We start from the raw sequence: 27,252 nt of genomic DNA, 5'->3' as shown, positions 1-27,252 counted from the left end.
TAGGGCCCCAATTTCACCAACTCTCCTTTGGACCAATCAATTGTGGGGTTATGTAAACTGAGCCAATGCAACCCTAGTACTACCTCAACCGGTAGGTTTTCCCAGGACTAGAAGAGAACATCTCTCAGAGTGGCACACACCCACGGACAGAGAAATTTCAGAGGTACATGACCTCACCGTACCACCAATCAGGGGAGTAGCATCAATAGCCATGACATGGATAGGTGTAGGTAAAGCAAACATTGAAATACCCAATTTACAAGCAAACTCAAAGTCAATAAAGCTGGCCGCTGAACCGGAGGTCAATAAAGGCCTTACCCAGCCACTTATTAACCCCCAGAGAAATTGTTATGGGTACCAAAAAGCTTACTTTAGAAAAATCAGGGTTTACCTGGTCTTTAGGTTGTCTTGCCTTAGAAGACTTGTCAGAGAGGTCCCTCTTAGGACACTTGTTGATCCAATGGCCAGGATCTCCACAGTAGAAGCACTCTCCGCGTCTGCGACGAAGATTACCCCGGGTCATGCAAACCTGCATGGGATCCTCGGTGGAGACCTCAGTGTTGTCCCTGGAAAAGGTCTCTGGCTGGACCACCATCTGAGAACAGAACTGGTCGTTCTTGTCGTCTCTCTCTAACTCGTCTGTCAAGTCGGACAACTAGGGTCATCATCTCGTCTAAGGTCTCAGGAATTTGGTAATTGACCAATAGATCTTTTAAATTATCAGATAGACCAGAACTAAACTGACTCTTCAGGGCTGGTTCATTCCATCCTGAGGGGACACACACCGTCTGAATTGGGTGAAATACTCCTCCGCAGGGAGATGGCCCTGAACCAGTGTCCTAAGAGCTGTCTCGCTACCAGGGCCCTGTCTGGTTCATCATAGAGGGTACCCAGGGCCTGAAAAAACCCCTCCACAGAAGTTAGACAACTGGCCCCAGGAGGTAACGAAAATGCCCAGTCCTGGGGATCACCCTGTAGTAGAGAAATGATAATCCCCACGCGTTGGCTCTCGGGACCGGAGGACACGGGGCGCAAACGGAAGTAGAGTTTGCAATTCTCCTTAAAGGAGAGAAACCTCTTCCGGTCTCCAACCTACTTGCCTCACGAGTCCTGATGACAGGGGACAACAGGACGGCAGTCCCTAACTTAGGATATGTGCAGGGAAGACAGACAAGACAAAATACGGAACATGAACGGACCGGGTCAGAACCAAGAGAGCTACGCAGTACAACGGATTAAGCAAAGAATGGTCAGGAGAAGCCGGGGTCAAATACCAGGAGAGTAGCGAAGTACAAGAGGAGTCCTAAGAGAGTAGTCAGGTGGGAGCCGAGGTCACAATACCAGGATGTATGCGCAGTACCAGGAGGAGCAGGCAGAGGATCGTCAGGGAACAGGATCAGGTAAATATTCAGTAGTCCAACAAATAGCCAGGAACCTAGAAATTAACAGGCAACCCTGTAGCCAGCAGGCTGCCTGTATTTATAGTGGGGAGTGAGGGTCATGTGACATGGCCAGCGTCACATGACCGACAGACCAACACAGTCGAGCACCGAGTGATCAGCCTCGGCGCTCAAGGCAGACTTAGAAGCAGGGAGCCACCAGCTAGTAAGCCGCCCGGGGAATGAGGTCAAACACAGATCCTCATTCCCAAAGCTAAGCAACAGGTCTGCGGGCGATGGGGGACTGAGTGCACCTTCGGAACCCCGTGACACTAGGGAGCATTAAGAGCTAGAGAGCAATGAGGAGCTAGGTGCAATGAGGAGCTAGGGTGCTATGAAGAGCAAGGGAGCAATGAGGAGCTAGGGTGCAATGAGGAGCTAGGGAGCAATGAAGAGCTAGGGAGTAATAAGGAGCTAGGGTGCAATGACTCATGAGGTGCTAGGGAGCAATTAAGAGCTAGGGAGCAAAAGGAGCTAGGGTGCAATGACTCACGAGGAGCTAGGGTGCAAGGACTCATGAGGAGCTAGGGAGCGATGAGGAGCTAGGGAGCAATTAAGAGCTAGGGAGCAATAAGGAGCTAGTGTGCATGACTCACGAGGCGGCTAGGGAGCGATGAGGAGCTAGAGAGGCAATGAAGAGCTAGGGAGCAATGAGGAGCTAGGGAGCAATGAGGAGCTAGGGAGCAAGTGAGGAGCTAGGGTGCAATTAGGAGTTAGGGTAAGTAATGAGGAGCTAGGGAGCAATAGGGAGCTAGGGTGCAATGAGGTGCTAGGGTGCAATGAGGTAGCTAGGGAGCACTGAGGAGCTAGGGAGCAATGGATGAGCTAGGGAGGAATGAGGAGTTAGGGTGCACTGAAAAAGCTAGGGGGCAATGAAGAGCTAAGGATCAATGAGGATCCTAGGGAGCAATGAGGGAGCTAGGAGTGCAAGTGAGGTAGGGTTGCAAAGAGGCTCAAGGGAGCAAAGAGGAGCTATACCTGCGCCAGTGTGCATAACCCCAATCCGGCTTACTGCACAATGAGGAGCTAGGGTGCAATGAGGAGCTAGGGAGCAGTGAGGAGCTAGGGAACTATAAGAAGGTAGGGAGTAATGAGGAGCTAGGGGTGCAATGAAAAGCTAGGGGGCAATGAAGAGCTAAGGAGCAATGAGGATCTAGGGATCAATGAGGAGCTAGGTGCAATGAGGAGTTAGGGTGCAAAGAGGCTCTAGGGAGCAATGAGGAGCTAGAGTGCAATGAGGAGCTAGGGTGCAATGAGGAGCTGGGTAGCAATAAAGAGCTAGGGAGTAATAAGGAGCTAGGGTGCAATGACTCATGAGAAGCTAGGGAGCGATGAGGAGCTAGGGAGCACTGAAGAGATAGGGAGTAATGAGGAGCTTGGGAGCAATGAGGGAGCTCGGGTGCAATGAGGAGCTAGGGTGCAATGAGGACCTAGGGAGCAATGAAGAGCTAGGGAGCAATGAGGAGCTAGGGTGCAATGAGGAGCTAAGGTGCAATGACTCATGAGGAGCTAGGGAGCGATGAGGAGCTAGGGAGCAAAGAAGAGCTAGGGAGTAATAAGGAGCTAGGGAGCAATTGTAACGTCCCAGAGTTATGTTACTAAACTCTTTCTCCCCGCTACAATATGTTAAGTGTATTTGCATTGTCATTCTGCGTAATTTAATATCACATCCTACTAGGGGAAGGCTGTGTTGATAGGAGCTCCCAGTTTTAGGGATCCCAACCCAGGATCGTGTCTCGGCTGAGACCAAAGATCACCAACCCCAGACTGAGCCATCAGCCTCAGTGCTGGAGGAAGCCAGCAGCACCTCCAGTCCTCCAGGAAGAGCCATTCCTGTGGCAGAACTGTGAGTAACCATCCAGAGACCTGGAGAAGCCAAATTCCTCCTCAGCTAGTCAGGCCCACACCAAGCAGAAGATAGAGCAGAAGACAAATTCCGCCCCATATTCTCCAGACACATAGTTCAGAAGCAGGAGAGATATTGATCCCTGCCATACATTGCCAGAAACCTGCTGGGACCTAAAGACTAATGCTGTATCTCGTATGGATTTATGCTGCCTTCAGTAAAGACGAGTTGGATTATATCTCAAGTCTGTATCTCATTTACTTCTACTACAATCCTCAATTACTCCTACTAGCAACACTCATTTATTGCAAGTGAGCCAGGATCCAGGAGTCCAGCCGTACCCAGTAGGAGACACCGTTGACACTACACAGAGACATTATCCCCACTCTGGCATTCCTCACCTGGTACGTGAGTTTGCAACACCTTAAAAGGGCCCTGAGACAGTACCTGCGCACATTGCAATTGGCATCACGAACAAAAAACTCTTAACCATCAGTTATACCTGCGCCAGTGTGAATAACCCCAATCCGGCTTACTGCACAATGAGAGCTAGGGAGCAATGAAGAGCTAGGGAGCAATGAGGAGCTAGGGAGCAATGAAGAGCTAGGGAGCAATGAGGAGCTAGGGTGCAATGAGGAGCTAGGGAGCAATGAAGAGCTCAGGGAGTAATAAGGAGCTAGGGTGCAATGAGGAGCTAGGGTGCAATGACTCATGAGGAGCTAGGGGAGCAATGAAGAGCTAGGGAGCAATGAGGAGCTAGGGTGCAATGAGGAGCTAGGGTGCAATGAAAAACTAAGGAGCACTGATGATCTAGGGAGCAATGAGGAGGTAGGGTGCAATGAGGAGTTAGGGTGCATAGAGGCTCTAGGGAGCAAAGAGGAGCTAGAGTGCAATGAAGAGCTAGGGTGCAATGAGGAGCTGGGGAGCAATGAAGAGCTAGGGAGTAATAAGGAGCTAGGGTTCAATGACTCATGAGGAGCTAAGGGAGCGATGAGGAGCTAGGGAGCAATGAAGAGCTAGGGAGTATTGAGGAGCTAGGGTGCAATGAGGAGCTAGGAAGTCATGAGGAGCTAGGAGCAATGAGGAGCAAGGGTGCAATGAGTACCTAAGGGAGCAATGAGGAGCTAGGGTGCAATGACTCATGAGAGCTAGGGAGCGATAAAGAGCTAGAGAGCAATGAGGAGCATAGGGAGCAATGAGGAGCTAGGGTGAAATGAGGAGCTAGGGAGCAATGAGGAGCTAGGGTGCAATGAGGAGCTAGAGAGCAATGAGGAGCTAGGAGCAATGAGGAGCTAGGGTGAAATGAGGAGCTAGGGAGCAATGAGGAGCTAGGGTGCAATGAGGAGCTAGAACCCGCCTCCTTGGTGCACTGAAGTTCTAATGTGCATATGGAGTTAAACCCTGTTTTCTGCAGAACAGCACAACAGATTTTTGCCATCGGGTATCATTTTAATATTCAACCCCCCACCAGGCATTATGTCTGGTATACATGAGTTGATCCTGCTAATTGGTCCCCTTTATTTGAATCACCATTGACTTGAACAGCAGGAGATCCCCTTGATCATATTGCTGACTTCTCCAATAATCCAGGAAAGTCTCGTTGATAACCATGCAACCTCAGTAATTAATCCTTTACATACCATAGTGTAAAAGGTGTCTTACATCATTGGAAGCTTTCTTCTCATTGTTTGCCAAGCGTGGGCAGTTTTATTTAAAGGAGCTTCGCCATCTCACCCACTCCTTTCCGCAGAGGCGGATTTCCGGTTATCATCTCTCATCTCGTAATTTTTATCATTCCTAGGATTTCCTCCTGGGATTACAGAAATCAATGTGGCATTATTACGTCTTGCTCCATTCATGCAGAACACGATGTTCCGGGGAATTCAGGGATGCATTTGCCACATGTTTTGCTGCCAACTGGTGAACTACGGCAGCGCCAACTGTCTACTCGACAAGAGCATTTAAAGGGGTTCTCCACCTAAGTTTACTTTTTGCAAAAACTTAAATTAATATAGGCAGAAGATAGGGAAAGCCACATCCCTCCCAACTTTAGAAAATCGCTAATAGGGACAATATGTGTGGCGCCACGGCAATTCTTTTCATACTAGTTCACGCCTTCTAAATCTGCTCAAAGCATAACTATACCCACCCAGTCCTCTTAATACCCCCAAACAGTAAATTTTTCCCACTTTGTGCCAGCATACAATAGTAATGCCCACACTGTGCAACCTTCACACTAGACATGCCCACATATGCCATTTCACAGTTGTTATGCCCATATATGTGCCACCTCACAGTAGTTATGCCAGTATGTGCCCTCTCACAGTAGTTATGGCCAGATATGTGCCTCCTCACAGTAGTTATGGCCAGATATGTGCCCCCTCACAGTAGTTATGCCCAGATCTGTGCCCCCTCACTGTAGTTATTACCAGATATGTGCTCCCTCACAGCAGTTATACCAGATATTTGCCCCCTTCACAGTAGTTATGCCCAGATATGTGCCCCCTCACAGTTGTTATGCCCAAATATGTGCCCCCTCCACAGTAGTTATACCAGATATGTGCCCCCTCACAGTAGTTATACCCAGACATGTGCCCCCTCAAAGTAGTTATGCCAGGTATGTGCCCCCTCACAGTAGTTATGTCCAGATATATGCCCCCTCAGTAGTTATGTCCAGATATGTGCTCCCTCACAGAAGTTATGCCCATATATTTGCTCCCTCACAGTAGTATATGCCCAGATATGTGCCCCCTCACAGTAGTTATGCCCAGACATGTGCCCCCTCACAGTAGTTATGCCCAGATATGTGCCCCCCCCACAGTGGTTAGCCCTAGACATGTTCCCCCTCACAGTAGTTATGCCCAGATATGTGCCCCCTCACAGTAGTTATGCCCAGACATGTGCCCCCTCACAGTAGTTATGCCCAGATATGTTCTCCCTCACAGTAGTTATGCCCAGACATGTGCCCCCCCTCACTTTAGTTATGCCCAAGATATGTGCCTCCTCACAGTATTTATGCCCAGATATGTGCTCCTCACAGTGTTATGCCAGGTGTGTGCCCCCTAACAGTAGTTATGCCAGATATGTGCCTCCTCCGTAGTAGTTATGCCCAAAAATGTGCCCCCTCACTTTAGTTATGCCACAGCCTATGTGCCTTCCTCACAGTATTTATGCCCAGTTATGTGCTCCCTCACAGTAGTTATGCCCATACATGTGCCCCCTCACTTTAATTATGCCCAGATATGTGCCTCGTCACAGTAGTTATGCCTAAGATATGTGCTCCCTCACAGTTGTTATGCCCAGATATGTGCCCCCCTCACAGTAGTTTACGCCCAGATATGTGCCCCCTAACCGTAGTTATGCCCAGATATGTGCTCCCTCACAGTTGTTTTGCCCAGATATGTGCCCCCTCACAGTAGTTATGCCCGATATCTTGCATCCTCACAGAGTTATGCCCAGACAGCTGTAATGGTCTTCCACAAAAGAAACTAACTGAGGCAGGATCTGCAGGGCGGAGAAAGACATGTGCCATGAACCACCCTTGAGACTCTGAGAAGCAGCCAAAACTTCTGATAATTGATTATTACAGTTTAAAATCTTGCTATAATTCGGAAAGATATCCAGACCAATTACATCACTAAATAAAATAAAAGGGTTGATACAGAAAATGTGGGTTCCCCCAGTTGTTTAGTGATATGGACATTGGCCTCCATCAGAGATGCTAATCATGGCATGTGTGGGCCAGTTTTCACTGAGTGTTCACTATTACCCATTGAAATCAAAAGTTTCACCATGAACACATACCCACAGTTGACCACTGATGGTGCGATGACCCAGCCATACGAGCACTGGAAGCTGTGCCACAAACCATCATTGCAGCCAGCGACCTGCTTGATGCCAGGACTTTATACTGCAGGCACGCTCCTGATGAAACACTGCAAATTATGTGCCACCTCACAGTAGTTATGCCCAGATCTGTGCCCCCTCACTGTAGTTATTACCAGATATGTGCTCCCTCACAGCAGTTATACCAGATATTTGCCCCTTCACAGTAGTTATGCCCAGATATGTGCCCCCTCACAGTTGTTATGCCCAAATATGTGCCCCCTCACAGTAGTTATACCAGATATGTGCCCCCTCACAGTAGTTATACCCAGGACATGTGCCCCTCAAAGTAGTTATGCCAGTATGTGCCCCCTACAGTAGTTATGTCCAGATATAGTGCCCCCTCAGTAGTTATGTCCAGATATGTGCTCCCTCACAGAAGTTATGCCCATATATTTGCTCCCTCACAGTAGTTATGCCCAGATATGTGCCACCCTCACAGTAGTTATGCCCAGACATGTGCCCCCTCACAGTAGTTATCCCAGATATTGTGCCCCCCCACAGTAGTTATGCCCAGATATGTGCTCACCTCACAGATGTTATGCCCAGATATTTGCTCCCTCACAGTAGTTATACCCAGATATGTGGCTCCCTCACAGTAGATATGCCCAGATATGTGCTCCTCACAGTAGTTATGCCAGGTATGTGCCCCCCTCACAGTAGTTATGCCCAGATATGTGCTTCCTCACAGTAGTTATGCCCAGAGATGTGCCTCCTCACAGTAGTTATGCCCAGTTATGTGCTCCCTCACAGTAGTTATGCCCAGACATGTGCCTCCTCACAGTAGTTATGCCAGGTGTGTGCCCCCTAACAGTAGTTATCCCCAGATATGTGCCTATCACAGTAGTTTTGCAAAGATATGTGCCTCCTCACAGTAGTTATGCCCATTTATGTGCCTCCTCACAGTAGTTATGCCCAGACATGTGCCCCCTCACAGTAGTTATGCCAGGGATGTGCCCCCTAACAGTAGTTATCCCTAGATATGTGCCACCTCACAGTAGTTATGTCCAGATATGTGCCCCCTCACAGTAGTTATGCCCTGATTTGTGCTCCCTCACCGTAGTTATACCCAGATATTAGCTCACTTACAGTAGTTATGCCCAGATATGTGCATCCTCACAGTAATTATGCCCTGATATGTGCTCACCTCTACAGTAGTTATGCCCAGATTTGTGCTCCCTCACAGTAGTTATACCCAGATATTTGCTTCCTTACAGTAGTTATGCTCAGATATGTGCATCCTCACAATAATTATGCCCAGATATGTGCCTCCTCGCAGTAGTTATGCCAGGTATGGTCCCCCTAACAGTAGTTATGCCCAGCATATGTTCCTCCTCATAGAAGTTATGCCCAGATATGTGCACCCTCACAGTAATTATGCCCAGATATGTGCTTCCTCACAGTAGTTATGCCCAGAGATGTGCCTCCTCACAGTCGTTATGACTAGACATGTTCCCCCTCACAGTAGTTATGCCCAGATATGTGCCCCCTCACAGTAGTTATGCCCAGACATGTGCCCCCTCACAGTAGTTATTGCCCAGATATGTGCTCCCTCACAGTAGTTATGCCCAGACATGTGCCCCCTCACAGTAGTTATGCCCAGTTATGTGCACCTCACAGGATTTATGCCAAGGACATGTGCCTCCTCACAGTAGTTATGCCAGGTGTGTGCCCCCTAACAGTAGTTATGCCCAGATATGTGCCTCCTCGTAGTAGTTATGCCCAAAAATGTGCCCCTTCACTTTAGTTATGCCCAGATATGTGCCTCCTCACAGTATATATGCCCAGATATGTGCTCCCTCACAGTAGTTATGCCCATACATGTGCCCCCTCACTTTAATTATGCCCAGATATGTGCCTCGTCACAGTAGTTATGCCTAGATGTGTGCTCCCTCACAGTTAGTTATGCCCAGATATGTGCCCCCTCACAGTAGTTACGCCCAGATATGTGCCCCCTAACAGTAGTTATGCCCAGATATGTGCTCCCCTCACAGTTGTTTTGCCCAGATATGTGCATCCTCACAGTAATTATGCCCAGATATGTGCTCCCTCACAGTAGTTATGCCCAGATTTGTGCTCCCTCACAGTAGTTATACCCAGATATTTGCTTCCTTACAGTAGTTATGCTCAGATATGTGCATCATCACAATAATTATGCCCAGATATGTGCCTCCTCGCAGTAGTTATGCCAGGTATGGTCCCCCTACAGTAGTTATGCCCAGATATGTGCCTCCTCATAGAAGTTATGCCCAGATATGTGCACCCTCACAGTAATTATGCCCAGATATGTGCTTCCTCACAGTAGTTATGCCCAGAGATGTGCCTCCTCACAGTAGTTATGACTAGACATGTTCCCCCTCACAGTAGTTATGCCCAGATATGTGCCCCCTCACAGTAGTTATGCCCAGACATGTGCCCCCTCACAGTAGTTATGCCCAGATATGTGCTCCCTCACAGTAGTTATGCCCAGACATGTGCCCCCTCACAGTAGTTATGCACAGTTATGTGCTCCCTCACAGTAGTTATGCCCAGACATGTGCCTCCTCACAGTAGTTATGCCAGGTGTGTGCCCCCTAACAGTAGTTATGCCCAGATATGTGCCTCCTCGTAGTAGTTATGCCCAAAAATGTGCCCCCCTCACTTTAGTTATGCCCAGATATGTGCCTCCTCACAGTATTTATGCCCAGATATGTGCTCCCTCACAGTAGTTAATGCCCATACATGTGCCCCCTCACTTTAATTATGCCCAGATATGTGCCTCGTCACAGTAGTTATGCCTAGATATGTGCTCCCTCACAGTAGTTATGCCCAGATATGTGCCCCCTCACAGTAGTTACGCCCAGATATGTGCCCCCTAACAGTAGTTATGCCCAGATATGTGCTCCCTCACAGTTGTTTTGCCCAGATATGTGCCCCCTCACAGTAGTTATGCCCAGATATGTGCAATCCTCACAGTAGTTATGCCCAGATATCTGCCCCCGCACAGTAGTTATGCCCAGATATGTGCCCCCTCACAGTAGTTATGCCCAGACAGCTGTAATGGTCTTCCACAAAAGAAACTAACTGTGGCAGGATCTGCGGGGGCGGAGAAAGACATGTGCCATGAACCACCCTTGAGGACTCTGAGAAGCAGCCAAACTCTTGATAATTGATTATTACAGTTTAAAATCTTGCTATAATTCGGAAAGATATCCAGACTAATTACATCACTAAATAAAATAAAAGGGTTGATACAGAAAATGTGGGTTCCCCCAGTTGTTTAGTGATATGGACATTGGCCTCCATCAGAGATGCTAATCATGGCATGTGTGGCAGTTTTCACTGAGTGTTCACTATTACCCATTGAAATCAAAAGTTTCCACCATGAACACATACCCACAGTTGACCACTGATGGTGCGATGACCCAGCCATACGAGCACTGGAAGCTGTGCCACAAAACCATCATTGCAGCCAGCGACCTGCTGATGCCAGGACTTTATACTGCAGGCACGCTCCTGATGAAACACTGCAAATTATAGCGTGGGAAACACCTGCAGCTAGCCAGGGCAGCAATGCTATGCTGTGAGAATTATATAGGCAGAGGTACAGTCACACAGTGGGGACACATTTACTAAAGTGTTTGCGCCTGTTTTTTTAGTCTGTTTTGCACCTCGTTCGACTATTTAGATTTTTCATACTAATTCAGAAGCTTTCTAACTTTTGTGACTTTTTTCCAACCTTTTTTTTGCACCTAAATTTGTAGCACAAACAGTCTAATTTCTACTCCACTTCAGGGCTTTTCTCTGCAAAGATGCAACTTTTTTCATGTGCAAATAAATGAGACCAGTCAAAGTGAATATGAACCTGTCATACTGAAAAGCAACCACCAGAGGGCAGAATAATACCAATACGCCAAGTCTAATTCATCAACGGCTGTGCCACTTTTAATAAATACTCGTCAAAAGACCGACAGATGAATGAAATACACCGGTCTAATTTTATGGCCCAAAACAGGCGAGCTTGATAATTGTGCCCCGGTATGTCTGAAGGAAATGAGACAACTGAGTGAGTGAACTGCTCGGGAATATGTATGGCCCTTCCTATAGGGCACAGGTCCCAGTCCAGCCACCCGAAAACTGCGTCTGACCAGTGAGAGATTGTCTGTCTATGTGCATGAGATTGCTAGGGGCACAATCCCCCCTTATTCATTTGTATGGTGTCATTGGGGTATGTGGGGAAGACGCGTAGTGTGCACCGTCAGTGGTCAACTGTGTCTGAAGAGAGGGTTCATGGTGAAACAGGACACATTCATGTGATAATAGTGAACCCTCTCAGTGAAAACCAAACCCACACATTACATATACCTGGCCGATTATCTGAGATAGCCAAAGGGGCTGTGACACCCTACTTTTAATACTTAATTTTAATATTTTTTTATTAATTTTTTATTACCATCTTTTCCAGGCAGTGACTATACATCAGAGATGCTATCCTAAAAAATGTCAGGGCTGTAATGTCTGAAGAGGTAGTAAGCGGTGGAACTGGTTGGTTTGTTAAATATGGGGGGCCTGTTATGCAGTGAGGTTATATTGTTTCTATTATACTGTACTCTGCTGTATATGCGGGGTGGTGGCATCTGACATGGCGGTCTGTTTAGGGATGAGCCATGCCTCATTAATTTGGAAATTGGGAGTATCAGCCCCAGGTGCCCTTATTAATAGCTCATTTGTATTCTCTCTTTGTAGATGGTAGGATATGGGCGGGTAGGATAAGGGGAAAAGAGAGGAGCCAAAGGAGCATCAAATTCTGCATAGACTCAGAGAGTAGAAGTCTTCATAGTGGTCTGGGTAAGATGGAGAAAAAAAAGGAAAAGTGAAAGACCCCTATCAAAGAGGAGGCTGCTGTGACCGTCAAAATTACCAAAATAGTAGAGGAAGCTCATCCTGGAGCCCGGCCACTGACCACCCCTCAGAGTTGCTATAATCAAGATAATAATAATAAAAAAAATGTTGGAGTTGTGGGAGAGTACAAAATTTATCCCTTCTAGTAGAGAAGAAGGGATTCATTTTAAATTCTAGAAGGGATTCATTTTGTACTCTCCCACAACTATTTTTCTTTGGCTCTGGTTACTATCTGCAAATAACAGGGACCGTCATGGGCACCAGGTTCACCCCCCATCTACGCCAATTTATTTATGGCACCATGGGAACAGGAGACCATCACTCCCAAAGCTGGGGTCAAACCTGGTGCTCTTGCGTAGGTATATAGACGATATCTTAAGTGTATGGGGAGGTTCATATCAGTCATTGACAGAGTTTATAGACTCAATTAATAGTAACCAACTCAATTTTAAAGTTTACACCTAACATCGATTCTAAAATGGTGGAATTTTTAGATCTTAAAATAGAGATATGGGATGGATCATTTATATGTAGAACTTATCAAAAGAAAGTGGCCAAAAACAGCTTTATTTTAATACAAGTTGCCATCTACCAAGATGGCTACTTAATGTCCCAAAGAGCCAATTTCGACGTCTAAAAAGAAAATTGCACCCAAGTACAGTAATTTGAAAAAGAAGCTAAGATATTAAAAACCCAGTTTTTGTAAAAACAATATCCACTAGAGACGTTAGATAAATCACTAGATATAGTGAGAGGCATGGACAGAAAGTCGTTGTTTTGTACAGAAACAAACAGAAGGTAAACAAAGTAAGGCAGATTCATGCAAAATCATATTAGCATTTAACACAAATTATATGAAAGTATCCAAGGTTATTCAAAAACACTGGCACTTGTTGAAGGAGGATAGAATATTGGGACCTGTAATTCCTACTCATAGTATATACTCGGGCACCCAATTTGGGCCTACAAATAGCACCAACACTTAACGACAATAATAAGAAGGCCGCTATACTTAATTGGATGAACTTGAAAGGCTTTTACAGGTGTGGTCTATGCCAAAATTGGAAACAAACCAATTTTCTGAGGAAAACTACTGTAGTAAAATCTACAACAAATTATTTCAAATAGGAGATAAAGGAAACTCTTACATGTAATAGTAAATTGGTCATTGATTTAATAGAATGTCCATGCCAAAAACAGTATATAGGATGAACAAAGAGGGCCCTTAAAATAAGAATCACTGAACACATCAATAGTATCAAAAAGGGATACGAGAAACATACATTATCTAATCACTTCAGAACACCACCATGCGAGTAAACCAATGGGCTTGAAGTTTATTGCACTTGAGTCTGTTAGTGAAAATTGGAGGGGGTGGGGTGGGGCATTTTATTGCTTGGATGTCTAGAAGATGTGAATCAAAGAAGATATATGAATTTGGATCCTTGATACCGAAGGGGCTTAGTGCAGAACTGGAGACCCTTCTGGTTCTTATAAACGGGTTAAGGGAATGGAACGCACGAGGCGTCGATACCAGGCTGTATACCAGCGCATTGACGCCTCCTGCGACCTTCCCCCCACCCTTACGTCTATCAGTTTGGCTTTTTTTTTTTGTATTAAAACATATATATGGTGCGGTAGTTAAATGTATAATGTGTATTAATGGTATACAAAAATGGCGTCTTGGCAACTTCAACACGCATGTGTGAGAAGAGACGCGGCAAAGATCTACACAATCAAGCCATTGCAATCCAAGGCTGATCCAAGGCTGGTGTGCAGACTGCAACACGATCATAAGTAATACATACAGCAAATGCATCAATTGTGGACTAACAACATTGTGTCACGGTCCCCCCTTTGACAGAGGTGAGAAGATCAGATAGACTTGCTGCCCGTGAGGCTATCTGACAGGTCTCTCTGTTTTCCTCTTTGTTTTTTGTTGTTTGGCAGGATCTCACTTCTCGCTTGTTATCAGTGATGAGGCTCTATTTAAATCCGCCTCACACTGCTGACCATGCGGCTGATAGTTCCTGCTGGAGTTGCTAGTGCTTGTTTGTCTTGGATCTCCTGCTTCTCCATTCATATCTAAGCTAAGAACTTGTTGCCTTTGCTGTTTGTGGTTCTCAGGTGTGTTTTGGTTCTAGGCCTCAGGGAAACACGGGCTTCTTCATCTGGGAAGGAACCAGCTGTCTCATCCCCTGCTACCTTTCCTAAGGCTCGTCAGTTTTAGTATTGCTTTAGGTATCCGGCGTATGGGTATTTCCACCATCAGGATCTGCTCTTACTGGCAGTAGTTAGGGAAAGGCCTAGGGATTACTAGGAGGTCACCATCCCTCTTACTTAGCTTTTGAGGCCCAGACTTTTGTCTATTTCATTTGCATGCATCTGGTGTTGTTTTCTTCTTCCCCATTACCCGTGACACATTGTCCCAATAATACATGTGCATATGAAATGAGCTAATTGAGAACGGGAACTGCACATTGAAACAGTATAGCGAATCGTGAGGACGGTTTGCAAGTCTATAATTAATCAAGAGAGCTGTGCAATTTAGTGAATGCAATCAAGTAATAACTGACATTATCAACCACACACCCAGAGTGAAGAAATAAATAAGGAAACTGATTTTTAAAAAATTTTAATATTTTATTTTTTACATATGCGTTAGCTCCGCATTTAAAGGGACCTTGTTCATGAAATGGACGATATGAATTGAGATTTTTAGATATGCATGTACATTAAAGGGAACCTGTCACCAGTTTTATGATGTCCTAACTAAGGGCAACATAAATAAGTGACTGATTCTCTTAGAAAAATGCTGGGTCACTTTCTATAATTGACCCAGTCAATCTGCCAACATCTTGTATTGAAAAGCTCCAGCTGATAATGATGAGTCCTGAATATTTATGAGCTCCTGACTCTTCCCGCCTATTTTTAATTTTATTATTATTTTATGTATTGGTAGACTATCCACAGATTAAGAGGATGTCCCTGACCTCTTCCTGTTCCAGCACTATGTCCACTATCCATCAATGTTTGGCTTGTAACTCTTTGGGGTTCTGCTCCTCTCCTCTGCTCCCTGCTTCACACACAACTTATGGCAGACTCTATCCCCGAGAACTAGCTTCTCTTATGTGGTGCCCTATATCAGACTCCATCCCTGAGAACCAGCTTCTTTCATGTGGTGCCCTATATCAGACTCTATCTCCGAGAACCAGCTTCTCTTATGTGGTGCCCTATATCATACTCTATCCCCGAGAACCAGCTTCTCTCATGTGGTGCCCTATATCAGACTCTATCCACGAGAAGCAGCTTCTCTCATGTGGTGCCCTATATCAGACTCTATTCCTGAGAACCAGCTTCTATCATGTGGTGTCCTATATCAGACTCTATCCCCGAGAACCAGCTTCTCTCATGTGGTGCCCTATATCAGACTTTATCCCCGAGAACCAGCTTCTCTTATGTGATGCCCTATATCAGACTCTATCCCCGAGAACCAACTTCTTTCATGTGGTGCCCTATATCAGACTCTATTCCTGAGAACCAGCTTCTATCATGTGGTGTCCTATATCAGACTCTATCCCCGAGAACCAGCTTCTCTCATGTGGTGCCCTATATCAGACTTTATCCCCGAGAACCAGCTTCTCTTATGTGATGCCCTATATCAGACTCTATCCCCGAGAACCAACTTCTTTCATGTGGTGCCCTATATCAGACTCTATCCCTGAGAACCAGCTTCTTTCATGTGGTGTCCTATATCAGACTCTATCCCCGAGAACCAGCTTCTCTCATGTTGTGCTCTATATCAGACTCTATCCACGAGAATTAGCTTCTCTCATGTGGTTCCCTATATCAGACTCTATCCCCGAGAACCAACTTCTTTCATGTGGTGCCCTATATCAGACTCTATCACTGAGAACCAGCTTCTCTCATGTGGTGTCCTATATCAGACTCTATCCCCGAGAACCAGCTTCTCTCATGTGGTGCCCTATATCAGACTCTATCCACGAGAACCAGCTTCTCTCATGTGGTGCCCTATATCAGACTCTATCCCTGAGAACCAACTTCTCTCATGTGGTGTCCTATATTGCAAAAGGCCTCGCTGGTAAGGTTTGTCTTTTTGCTGATGACACAAAGATAGGTAACAGGGTTGATGTTCCTGGAGGGAAACGCCAAATGGAAAAGGATTTAGGAAAACTAGAAGAATGGTCAGAACTCTGGAAACTTAAATTTAATGTGGATAAGTGCAAGATAATGCACCTGGGGCGTAAAAACCCAAGGGCAGAATATAGAATATTTGACACAGTCCTGACCTCAGTATCTGAGGAAAGGGATTTAGGAGTAATTATTTCAGAAGACTTAAAGGTGGGAAGACAATGTAATAGAGCAGCACGAAATGCCAGCAGAATGCTTGGATGTATAGGGAGAGGTATAAGCAGTAGAAAGAGTGAAGTGCTTATGCCGCTGTACAGAACACTGGTGAGACCTCACTTGGAGTATTGTGCGCAGTACTGGAGGCCATATCTCCAGAAGGATATAGATACTCTAGAGAGAGTTCAGAGAAGAGCTACTAAACTAGTACATGGATTGCAGGATAAAACTTACCAGGAAAGGTTAAAGGACCTTAATATGTATAGCTTGGAAGAAAGAAGAGACAGAGGGGATATGATAGAAACTTTTAAATACATAAAGGGAATCAACTCGGTAAAGGAAGAGAGCATATTTAAAAGAAGAAAAACTACCACAAGAGGACACAGTTTTAAATTAGAGGGGCAAAGGTTTAAAAGTAATATAAGGAAGTATTACTTTACTGAGAGAGTAGTGGATGCATGAAATAGCCTTCCTGCAGAAGTGGTAGCTGCAAATACAGTGAAGGGGTTTAAGCATGCATGGGATAGGCATAAGGCCATCCTTCATATAAGATAGGGCCGGGGGCTATCCATAGTATTTAGTATATTGGGCAGACTAGATGGGCCAAATGGTTCTTATCTGCCGACACATTCTATGTTTCTATATCAGACTCTATCCCTGAGAACCAGCTTCTCTCATGTGGTGTCCTATATCAGACTCTATCCCTGAGAACCAGCTTCTCTCATGTGGTGCCCTGTATCAGACTCTATCCCTGAGAACCAGCTTCTCTCATGTGGTGCCCTCTGGTACAGGCCGCACATTTTTTGGGTGATTTTTAAGTTTGTCTCGTATGTATATCGTTTTAGAAAAGCCGGTCCAGCTAACATACGTGACCAAGAACCCACCAATAGACGCATGATTTTGAAAATGATTCCTTAGTTTAATGGCCACTGCCCCGAGTGGGGCTTCGGCCATATGTGTCAGCCAGACTCACGGGTATTGCTCGTGCCCTAGTTAGCCTCCTAAGGATGGGTGTTTGTGTCCTTCTTGGTGTGGGTTGAATACATTAAATCTTGGCCAATAATTTGCTATTAGGGTTGCTCCGCAATGTAGAGTCTTGGCAATGACAGGAGAAGTGTAAATTGGATTTCACAATTCTGGAAGGTTTCCCTGCAGTTTATGAGGACATTTACACCTCCACACTGTACCAACGTGACCACTTAATAGGTAGTTCTGTAATCTCTTGGCGTGGCAATATAAACTGAGAAATCTTCCTTGTAGGTTGGTATAAATACTAGTCCAAAGGAACAAGGATTTGGTCCACTGCAAACCATCCCTGTGCCACCATGAGGACTGTACTGAACGTCTGCCTCCTACTCTCCATCACTATTGCAACAGGTGAGCCTCGCTTTACTGAACGCTGTTCTGCATGCTCTCTAACACCCCTTTATGTGTCCCGTGACAACCCTTTAATATGAGAACTGCTCCCAAGAACCCATTTTCTCTGCAGCGACCACTACAGGGGAAATGTAGTATTGCGTGCCACCATTCATATGGTCTTATGGCTGACATCTATGTGTGCAGGGCGTTGTTAAGAGTTAAAACATCTGCACTGCCTTTTACAAGAAAACCTTATCCTCCAGTTAAATAGGTTGTCCCATCTGGACCTTTATGGGACAGGACATGACATATATAAATATTTGATTGGTGCACGTCCCACCTCTGGAAGCCATTGCTAGAACGGGACTGGGTTTCATGGCGGTGGCTGCGCATGCGCTCTCTCCATTCACTTCTATGACACTTCCACAAATAGTCTAGTGAGCAGACATTTCAGTGGTGGCATCACAGGTAGCCTGTAATCGGGGCAGGTGCCTGGGAGCCACATACCCTTAGGCAGGATGTGGATGGGTGCTGCAACTGTACATCTGTATGATAATAATGCAATGTAAATGATGACAATAATGGTACTAGGTCAGAGGTCGGCATAGGAGTCATTCAAGTGGTGCTTGCCAAGTGGACCACCATGACTGGTCCAAATGAGGGTTGGAAGCGCTGAACACCAGCAGCAGAGTAGTGTAGCCTGGAGTCAGAGTGGCCGACGAGCACCTTCTAGCCCGCACACATATGGGTGTTAGAAAGAGAGAAACCTGGTCAGGAAGAACAGACCAACCAGCTCGGCACAAGTCAAACATCTGCAGCAGAGGAGGATAGCCTCAAGCGAGAGCGGCCAACTAGCACATCCTAGCCCCAACACCCATGAAGGTTAGTGGCCCTGAGAAATAAGCTTGGTCTTGTAGGACAGACCAGATAGCATGGCATAAGTAGAACGCCTGAGCAGCATAACAGTCTATGTGCATAGTGGGTGTCGTGAGGAAAGATACCACAGTATGAGGAGACACCCGTAAAGAGTGTGCCTCCAAGGAAGACTCCGAGACAGTGTCGTATCCCATGCAAATTGGGTGCAATGTCTGCTGAGAGGGGAAGCCTGTTGCCACTCATGAGAATGTTCCCTCTATGAGAGACACTTGGAACATTGAGCACCCAATCTAAGCACCAAGTCAGCTGCCTCCTCTAAGCGTTCTGTAACCACTAAGCCAGCTGCTTCCTCTGAGCGTTCTGTAACCACTAAGCCAGCTGCCTCCTTTGAGCGTTCTGTAACCGCTAAGCCAGCTGCCTCCTCTGAGCATTTCTGTAACCGCTAAGCCAGCAGCATCCTCTGAGCGTTCGGTAACAACTAAGCCAGCTGCCTCCTCTGAGCATTCTGTAACTGCTAAGCCAGCTGCCTCCTCTGAGCATTCTGTAACCACTAAGCCAGCTGCCTCCTCTGAGCGTTCTGTAACCGCTAAGCCAGCTGCCTCCTCTGAGCGTTCTGTAAACACTAAGCCAGCTGCCTCCTCTGAGCATTCTGTAACCGCTAAGCCAGCTGCCTCCTCTGAGCGTTCTGTAACCTCTAAGCCAGCTGCCTCCTCTGAGCTTTCTGTAACCTCTAAGCCAGCTGCCTCCTCTGAGCATTCTGTAACCACTAAGCCAGCTGCCTCCTCTGAGCGTTCTGTAACCGCTAAGCCAGCTGCCTCCTCTGAGGGTTCTGTAACCACTAAGCCAGCTGCCTCCTCTGAGCGTTCTGTAAACACTAAGCCAGCTGCCTCATCTGAGCATTCTGTAACCTCTAAGCCAGCTGCCTCATCTGAGCATTCTGTAACCACTAAGCCAGCTGCCTCCTATGAGCGTTCTGTAACCGCTAAGCCAACTTCCTACTCTGAGCGTTCGGTAACCACTAAGCCAGCTGCCTCCTCTGAGCGTTCTGTAACCGCTAAGCCAGCTGCCTCCTCTGAGCGTTCTGTAACCGCTAAGCCAGCTGTCTTCTCTGAGCGTTCTGTAACCACTAAGCAAGCTGCCTCCTATGAGCGTTCTGTAACCGCTAAGCCAACTTCCTCCTCTGAGCGTTCTGTAACCGCTAAGCCAGCTGCCTCCTCTGAGCATTCTGTAACCGCTAAGCCAGCTGCCTCCTCTGAGCGTTCTGTAACCACTAAGCCAGCTGCCTCCTCTGAGCATTCTGTAACCACTAAGCCAGCTGCCTCCTCTGAGCTTTCTGTAACCTCTAAGCCAGCTGCCTCCTCTGAGCATTCTGTAACCACTAAGCCAGCTGTCTCCTCTGAGCATTCTGTAACCTCTAAGGCTACTTTCACACTAGCGTTCGGAGCGGATCCGTCTGCATTAAAACTTAGAAAATTTTCTAAGTGTGAAAGTTGTCTGAGCGGATCCGTTCAGACTTTACATTGTAAGTCAATGGGGAACGGATCCGCTTGAAGATTGAGCCACTAAGCCAGCTGCCTCCTCTGAGCATTCTGTAACCACTAAGCCAGCAGCCTCCTCTGAGTGTTCTGTAACCACTAAGCCGGCTGCCTCCTCTGAGCGTTCTGTAACCAGTAAGCCGGTTGCCTCTGGTGATAACTGTAACCATCAAGCTTGTTGTTCCAAGTTATTTCTGGTGTCGACCTAATTCCTTCCACTGTACTGGAGTGGGGAGCCACTGGCTAAAACGTTCCTGCTAAGGACTGACGCCCCTTACTTACGTCATATATTGTCCTAATTTTAAGTGACATCATTTCTTCTACTCTAGTCACAATCAAAGCAACATTAATAATGTCCCCTACGGCAGTAATTTTGCTTTAAAAAAAAATAATAATAATTACACCCCCCCCCCCTCAACTTGCACGTGCTGCTATCCATATGAACGGCCCCGACTGCAGTCGCCACAGACGCCAAGTGGCCATCGTGTGAATGTGTCCTTACTGTCTATGGAGTAGAAGATGTGCTCTAGAAGTGACCTTCTGCCCTTTATACCACAGGGTCATGTCTGGTTTGTCAGACTTGTAAGAACTACACTGGAGACGTCTGCACAGAGCCGACCACTAAGACGTGCGACCCGTCGGTCACCAACTGCATCACCACCTTGACAGTTATGATGATTGGTAATGTATTTTTATTATGCTCTGATTAACCCTCCTCGTGCTGCACCTCATCTCTCCAGACCTCCCTCTGTTGTTCCCGGCCCTTCACCCTTTACCTGTCCTTCTAGATGTTCTCCACTGGCGAGATCTTCTCATGTTACCTCCTACCTAAGTGAGTGGGACCTAAAACAAGTCTGTGCTGTCTGGAGGGGCAGTCTGGTGTACAGCAGAATCTACCACCAACTGCCACCAAATCTGTGTACATAGCTCCATGTCACCCAGAGAAGAAGACAACCGCAGCCTGCCAACCATTCGGGGTGTTCCTGGGCTGGACAGTTTCACCGGCCAGTGTTTTATGTTGGATCCTCCATCTCACCTGGAATATTTTTTTTGTAGGTAAAAACCTTTATCCGATGGTCGAAAAATCCTGTGCAACCACTCCACTGTTGTGTCAGGCAACGTACAACATGTCTTCAGGAATCGAACTGTATAGTGTCTCGAAGTGCTGCCAAGGAGACCTGTGCAACCAAGGATCGATCAAGTGTAAGTGACTCGTAGAACTGGCTGCAGGTGGAAGAGGTGATGGTGACCTTCTATGGTCCAGATAAGCCAGTCCTCTTTGGACTGGATGTGCTGATATGGTTCTAGTGCTGCTTCTGAGTTACGACCTTGTAATCCAAAGCTGCATTCAGATCCTGCAGCCTTCAGAGCTACAATCTTCCAGTAACGGCACAAGGATCTCCAGCCAGAAGGGTTTCCACCAGATACTGAGCAGCATTAGGACGCTGAAGAATAGTGAGTGCAGCTCTGGAGTTGTTCTTATTGAAGTGATCACAATTTTTCATTGATTTTTTACTGCAGTGCCCCCGATAAACAGCACCGAGAACGGGGTGCAGTGTCCGGCCTGCTATGCTAAAGCAAAAACCTGCACACCCACCGGGACCATCAAATGTCGCGGACCGCAGACTAAATGCTACAACTTCTCCGGCGGACTCTACAACGGCAGTAAGAAACTTTTTTTTAAAAAAATTTAAGTAATAGAAATATGGTCCCTGATTTTTAAATGTCGTCAGAAAATATTCACAATCTCAAAAAAATGGAAGTAGCTTTTCTGGAAAGACGTGTAAGGGTTAAGGATGAGACACATTTAGATAGATAGATAATAGATAGATAGATAGATAGATAGATAGATAGATAGATAGATAGATAATAGATAGATAATAGATAGATAGATAGATAGATAGATAGATAGATAGATAGATAGATAGATAGATAGATAGATAGATAGATAATAGATAGATAGATAATAGATAGATAATAGATAGATAGATAATAGATAGATAATAGATAGATAATAGATAGATAGATAATAGATAGATAATAGATAGATAATAGATAGATAGATAATAGATAATAGATAATAGATAATAGATAATAGATAGATAGATAATAGATAGATAATAGATAGATAGATAATAGATAGATAGATAATAGATAGATAATAGATAGATAGATAATAGATAGATAGATAATAGATAATAGATAATAGATAGATAATAGATAGATAGATAATAGATAGATAGATAATAGATAGATAATAGATAGATAATAGATAATAGATAATAGATAATAGATAATAGATAATAGATAGATAATAGATAGATAATAGATAGATAATAGATAGATAATAGATAGATAGATAATAGATAGATAATAGATAATAGATAGATGATATCAGACTCTGTATATATTTTCCTGTATAATCCGATGTTCTCCTCACAGCTCAGTTTGAAGATTGGGCCTACCAGGGATGCACCACAGAGAATGTCTGCCTGCATCGTTCTCCAACCTACCCTGACACTTACTTACAAGAAGGCTACACACTGACCTGCTCCGACTCCAAACCCTGAAGAAACCAGCAGCGGAGGAGCCCAGAATATTTGTTAAAGGGGTTGTCTGACATTTTCATACTGACGGCCTATCCTCAGGTCGGATCATCAATATGAGGGGGGGGGGGGGGGGCGACACCCAGCCCCTCCGCCGATCAGCTGTATGAAGGAGACCTCCTTCTACCATATCCAGCACAGCGCCACAGATTGTGTAGTGGCTATACTTGGTATTGCAGTCTAGGCTGATACACAATGTTGCGCCTGCACATGTGACCGATGAAGTTGACTTCACTGGCCCTAGAAAAAGCGGTGGTACTCACCAGAGCGCCTGCAGACTCTTCAAACAGCTGACTGGAAGTGGTGTCAGGAGTCAGATCCCCCCCCACCACCACCACCACCGATTATCTGAGGATAGTACCTCAAAATCAAAGTCTTGGACAACCCCTTTAAACCTTTCACTGTCAGTTGTTACAGTCAAATCTGTGTCTCCGGTTGTCAGATGTATTTTGTGCAGAATAAATATTCTACAACGTAAAGAGGAAACATTATACGAGTTTTATCTTTATCTGTGTAATTGTTCGTTCTCATCGGTCTCTGTGACGTGGATGCCTTTGGTAACTTCACTGATTTGCCGGACTCTTTAAAAAAAAGTTTGTAGTCGAAGAATAAACTTTTCCAAGGTGGTGGAAAAATGGGGTGAGGCGTGGACGGATGGGCCGGCCTGTCTCATTTATCATTTTCTACGCCTGTTTTTGGCGCATATTTAAGCTTGCCGTGCAGCCAGCACCTCTACATAACTTAGGGACATCAAGCGCCAGCACAGGGTTATTAAGACCGGCGTCTAAAACGACCCCAAAAGTGTCCATATCTGGTAATTACTGCCTTTAAATGCTTCTCTGCTTTGGACAATTCCTACTTATTATATTGGTCCCTTGACTGATGGGACCAACAGCATAAGGCCTCTAGCACACGAACGTGCCGTGTTTTGCGGTCCACAAATTGCAGATCCGCGAAACACAGATGTCGCCCGTGTGCCTTCCACAATTTATGGTACCGAACAGATGGCCCATTATAGAAATGCCTATTCTTGTCCACAAAATGGACAAAAATAGGACATGATCTATAATTTTTGCGGGGCCATGGAACGGAGCAACGGATACGCTGACGTGTTGTCCGCATCTTTTGCGGCCCCATTGAAGTGAGTGGGTCTGCACCCGATCCGCAAAAAATGTGGCTCGGATGCGGAACCAAACCACGGTCGTGTGCAAGAGGCCTAAGTGCTCAGTTCCCCTGTAGTGCTCAGATCCCCTGTAGTGCTCAGATCCCCTGTAGTGCTCAGTTTCCCTGTAGTGCTCAGTTTCCCTGTAGTGCTCAGATCCCCTGTAGTGCTCAGATCCCCTGTAGTGCTCAGTTCCCCTGTAGTGCTCAGTTTCCCTGTAGTGCTCAGATCCCCTGTAGTGCTCAGATCTCCTGTAGTGCTCAGATCCCCTGTAGTGCTCAGATCCCCTGTAGTGCTCAGATCCCCTGCAGTGCTCAGTTCCCCTGTAGTGCTCAGATCCCCTGTAGTGCTCAGTTCTCCTGTAGTGCTCAGATCCATTGTAGTGCTCAGTTTCCCTGCAGTGCTCAGATCCCCTGAAGTGCTCAGTTCCCCTGTAGTGCTTAGTTCCCCTGCAGTGCTTAGTTCCCCTGCAGTGCTCAGTTCCCCTGCAGTGCTTAGTTCCCCTGTAGTGCTTAGTTCCCCTGCAGTGCTCAGTTCCCCTGCAGTGCTTAGTTCCCCTGTAGTGCTCAGTTCCCCTGAAGGGCTTAGTTCCCCTGTAGTGCTAAGTTCCCCTGTAGTGCTCAGATCCCCTGTAGTGCTCAGATCCCCTTTAGTGCTCAGATCCCCTGAAGGGCTTAGTTCCCCTGTAGTGCTCAGTTCCCCTGTTGTGCTCAGATCCCCTGTAGTGCTCAAATCCCCTGTAGTGCTCAGATCCCCTGAAGGGCTTAGTTCCCCTGTAGTGCTCAGTTCCCCTGTAGTGCTCAGATCTCCTGTAGTGCTCAGATCCCCTGTAGTGCTCAGTTTCCTTGTAGTGCTCAGATCCCCTGTAGTGCTCAGTTCCCCTGTAGTGCTCAGATCCCCTGTAGTGCTCAGATCCATTGTAGTGCTCAGTTTCCCTGTAGTGCTCAGATCCCCTGTAGTGCTCAGTTTCCTTGTAGTGCTCAGATCCCCTGTAGTGCTCAGTTCCCCTGTAGTGCTCAGATCCCCTGAAGTGCTCAGATCCATTGTAGTGCTCAGTTTCCCTGTAGTGCTTAGTTCCCCTGTAGTGCTCAGATCCCCTGTAGTGCTTAGCTCCCCTGCAGTGCTTAGTTCCCCTGTAGTGCTTAGTCCCCCTGCAGTGCTCAGTTCCCCTGTAGTGCTTAGTTCCCCTGTAGTGCTCAGTTCCCCTGAAGGGCTTAGTTCCCCTGTAGTGCTCAGATCCCCTGTAGTGCTCAGTTCCCCAGTAGTGCTCAGATCCCCTGTAGTGCTCAGATCCCCTGTAGTGCTCAGTTTCCCTGTAGTGCTCAGATCCCCTGTAGTGCTCAGTTCCCCTGTAGTGCTCAGTTCCCCTGTAGTGCTCAGATCCCCTGTAGTGCTCAGTTCCCCTGTAGTGCTCAGATCCCCTGTAGTGATCAGATCCCCTGTAGTGCTCAGATCCCCTGTAGTGCTCAGTTCCCCTGTAGTGCTTAGTTCCCCTGCTGTGCTCAGTTCCCCTGTAGTGCTCAGATCCCCTGTAGTGCTCAGTTCCCCTGTAGTGCTCCGATCCATTGTAGTGCTCAGATCCCCTGTAGTGCTCAGTTCCCCTGTAGTGCTCAGTTCCCCTGTAGTGATCAGATCCCCTGTAGTGCTCAGTTCCCCTGTAGTGCTCAGATCCCCGGTAGTGCTCAGTTCCCCTGTAGTGCTTAGTTCCCCTGCAGGGCTCAGATCCCCTGTAGTGCTCAGTTCCCCTGTAGTGCTTAGTTCCCCTGTAGTGCTCAGTTCCCCTAAAGGGCTTACTTCCCCTGTAGTGCTCAGTTCCCCTGTAGTGCTCAGATCCCCTGTAGTGCTTAGTTCCCCAGTAGTGCTCAGATCCCCTGTAATGCTCAGATCCCCTGTAGTGCTCAGTTTCCCTGTAGTGCTCAGTTCCCCTGTAGTGCTCAGTTCCCATGTAGTGCTCAGATCCCCTGTAGTGCTCAATTCCCCTGTAGTGCTCAGATCCCCTGTAGGGCTCAGTTCCCCTGTAGTGCTCACTTCCCCTGTAGTGCTCAGATCCCCTGTAGTGCTCAGTTCCCCTGTAGTGCTCAGTTCCCCTGTAGTGCTCAGATCCCTGTAGTGCTCAGATCCCCTGTAGTGCTCAGATCCCTGTAGTGCTTAGTTCCCCTTTAGTGCTCAGTTCCCCTGTAGTGCTCAGTTCCCCTGTAGTGCTCAGATCCCTTGTAGTGCTCGGTTTCCTTTTAGTGCTCAGATCCCCTGCAGTGCTTAGTTCCCCTGTAGTGCTCAGTTCCCCTGAAGGACTTAGTTCCCCTGTAGTGCTCAGTTCCCCTGTAGTGCTCAGTTCCCCTGTAGTGCTCAGATCCCTGTAGTGCTCAGATCCCCTGTAGTGCTCAGATCCCTGTAGTGCTCAGTTCCCCTGTAGTGCTCAGTTCCCCTGTAGTGCTCAGATCCCCTGTAGAGCTCAGATCCCCTGTAGTGCTCAGTTCCCCTGTAGTGCTCAGATCCCCTGTAGTGCTGAGATCTCCTGTAGTGCTCAGAACCCCTGTAGTGCTCAGATCCCCTGTAGTGCTCAGATCCCCTGCAGTGCTTAGTTCCCCTGTAGTGCTCAGATCTCCTGTAGTGCTCAGATCCACTGTAGTGCTCAGATCCCCTGTAGTGCTCAGATCTCCTGTAGTGCTCAGATCTCCTGTAGTGCTCAGATCCCCTGTAGTGCTCAGATCCCCTGTAGTACTCAGATCCACTGTAGAGCACAGTTCCTCTGTAGTGCTCAGATCCCCTGTAGTGCTCAGATCCCTTGTAGTGCTCGGTTTCGTTTTAGTGCTCAGATCCCCTGTAGTGCTCAGATCCCATGTAGTGCTCAGATCCCCTGTAGTGCTCAGTTTCCCTGTAGTGCTCAGTTCCCCTGTAGTGCCCAGATGCCCTGTAGTGCTCAGATCCCCTGTAGTGCTCAGATCCCCTGTAGTGCTCAGTTCCCCTGTAGTGCTCAGTTCCCCTGTAGTGCTCAGATCTCCTGTAGTGCTCAGATCTCCTGTAGTGCTCAGAACCCCTGTAGTGCTCAGATCCCCTGTAGTGCTCAGATCCCCTGTAGTGCTCAGATCCCCTGTAGTGCTCAGTTCCCCTGTAGTGCTCAGATCTCCTGTAGTGCTCAGATCTCCTGTAGTGCTCAGATCCCCTGTAGTACTCACATCCACTGTAGAGCACAGTTCCTCTGTAATGCTCAGATCCCCTGTAGTGCTCAGATCCCTTGTAGTGCTCGGTTTCCTTGTAGTGCTCAGATCCCCTGTAGTGCTCAGATCCCCTGTAG

At 46.8% G+C, this 27,252-nt stretch overlaps 1 protein-coding gene across 1 annotated transcript; it reads left to right on the top strand.

Moving 5' to 3' along the window:
* Positions 1-17,679: 17,679 nt before the first annotated feature.
* Positions 17,680-23,286, top strand: LOC120991424 (phospholipase A2 inhibitor and Ly6/PLAUR domain-containing protein-like). Its single transcript, XM_040420244.1, has 5 exons — positions 17,680-17,796; positions 20,748-20,870; positions 21,246-21,392; positions 21,711-21,854; positions 22,632-23,286. The coding sequence occupies exons 1-5, from the start codon at positions 17,745-17,747 to the stop codon at positions 22,757-22,759; spliced, it is 594 nt and encodes a 197-aa protein (XP_040276178.1). The 5' UTR covers positions 17,680-17,744; the 3' UTR covers positions 22,760-23,286.
* Positions 23,287-27,252: the final 3,966 nt, after the last annotated feature.

The sequence above is a fragment of the Bufo bufo genome, chromosome 1, assembly GCF_905171765.1.
Source record: "Bufo bufo chromosome 1, aBufBuf1.1, whole genome shotgun sequence".
Lineage (NCBI taxonomy): Eukaryota > Metazoa > Chordata > Amphibia > Anura > Bufonidae > Bufo > Bufo bufo.
The sequence above is the reverse complement of the archived record's forward strand: the minus strand, read 5'-3'. Positions and strand labels throughout refer to the sequence as shown.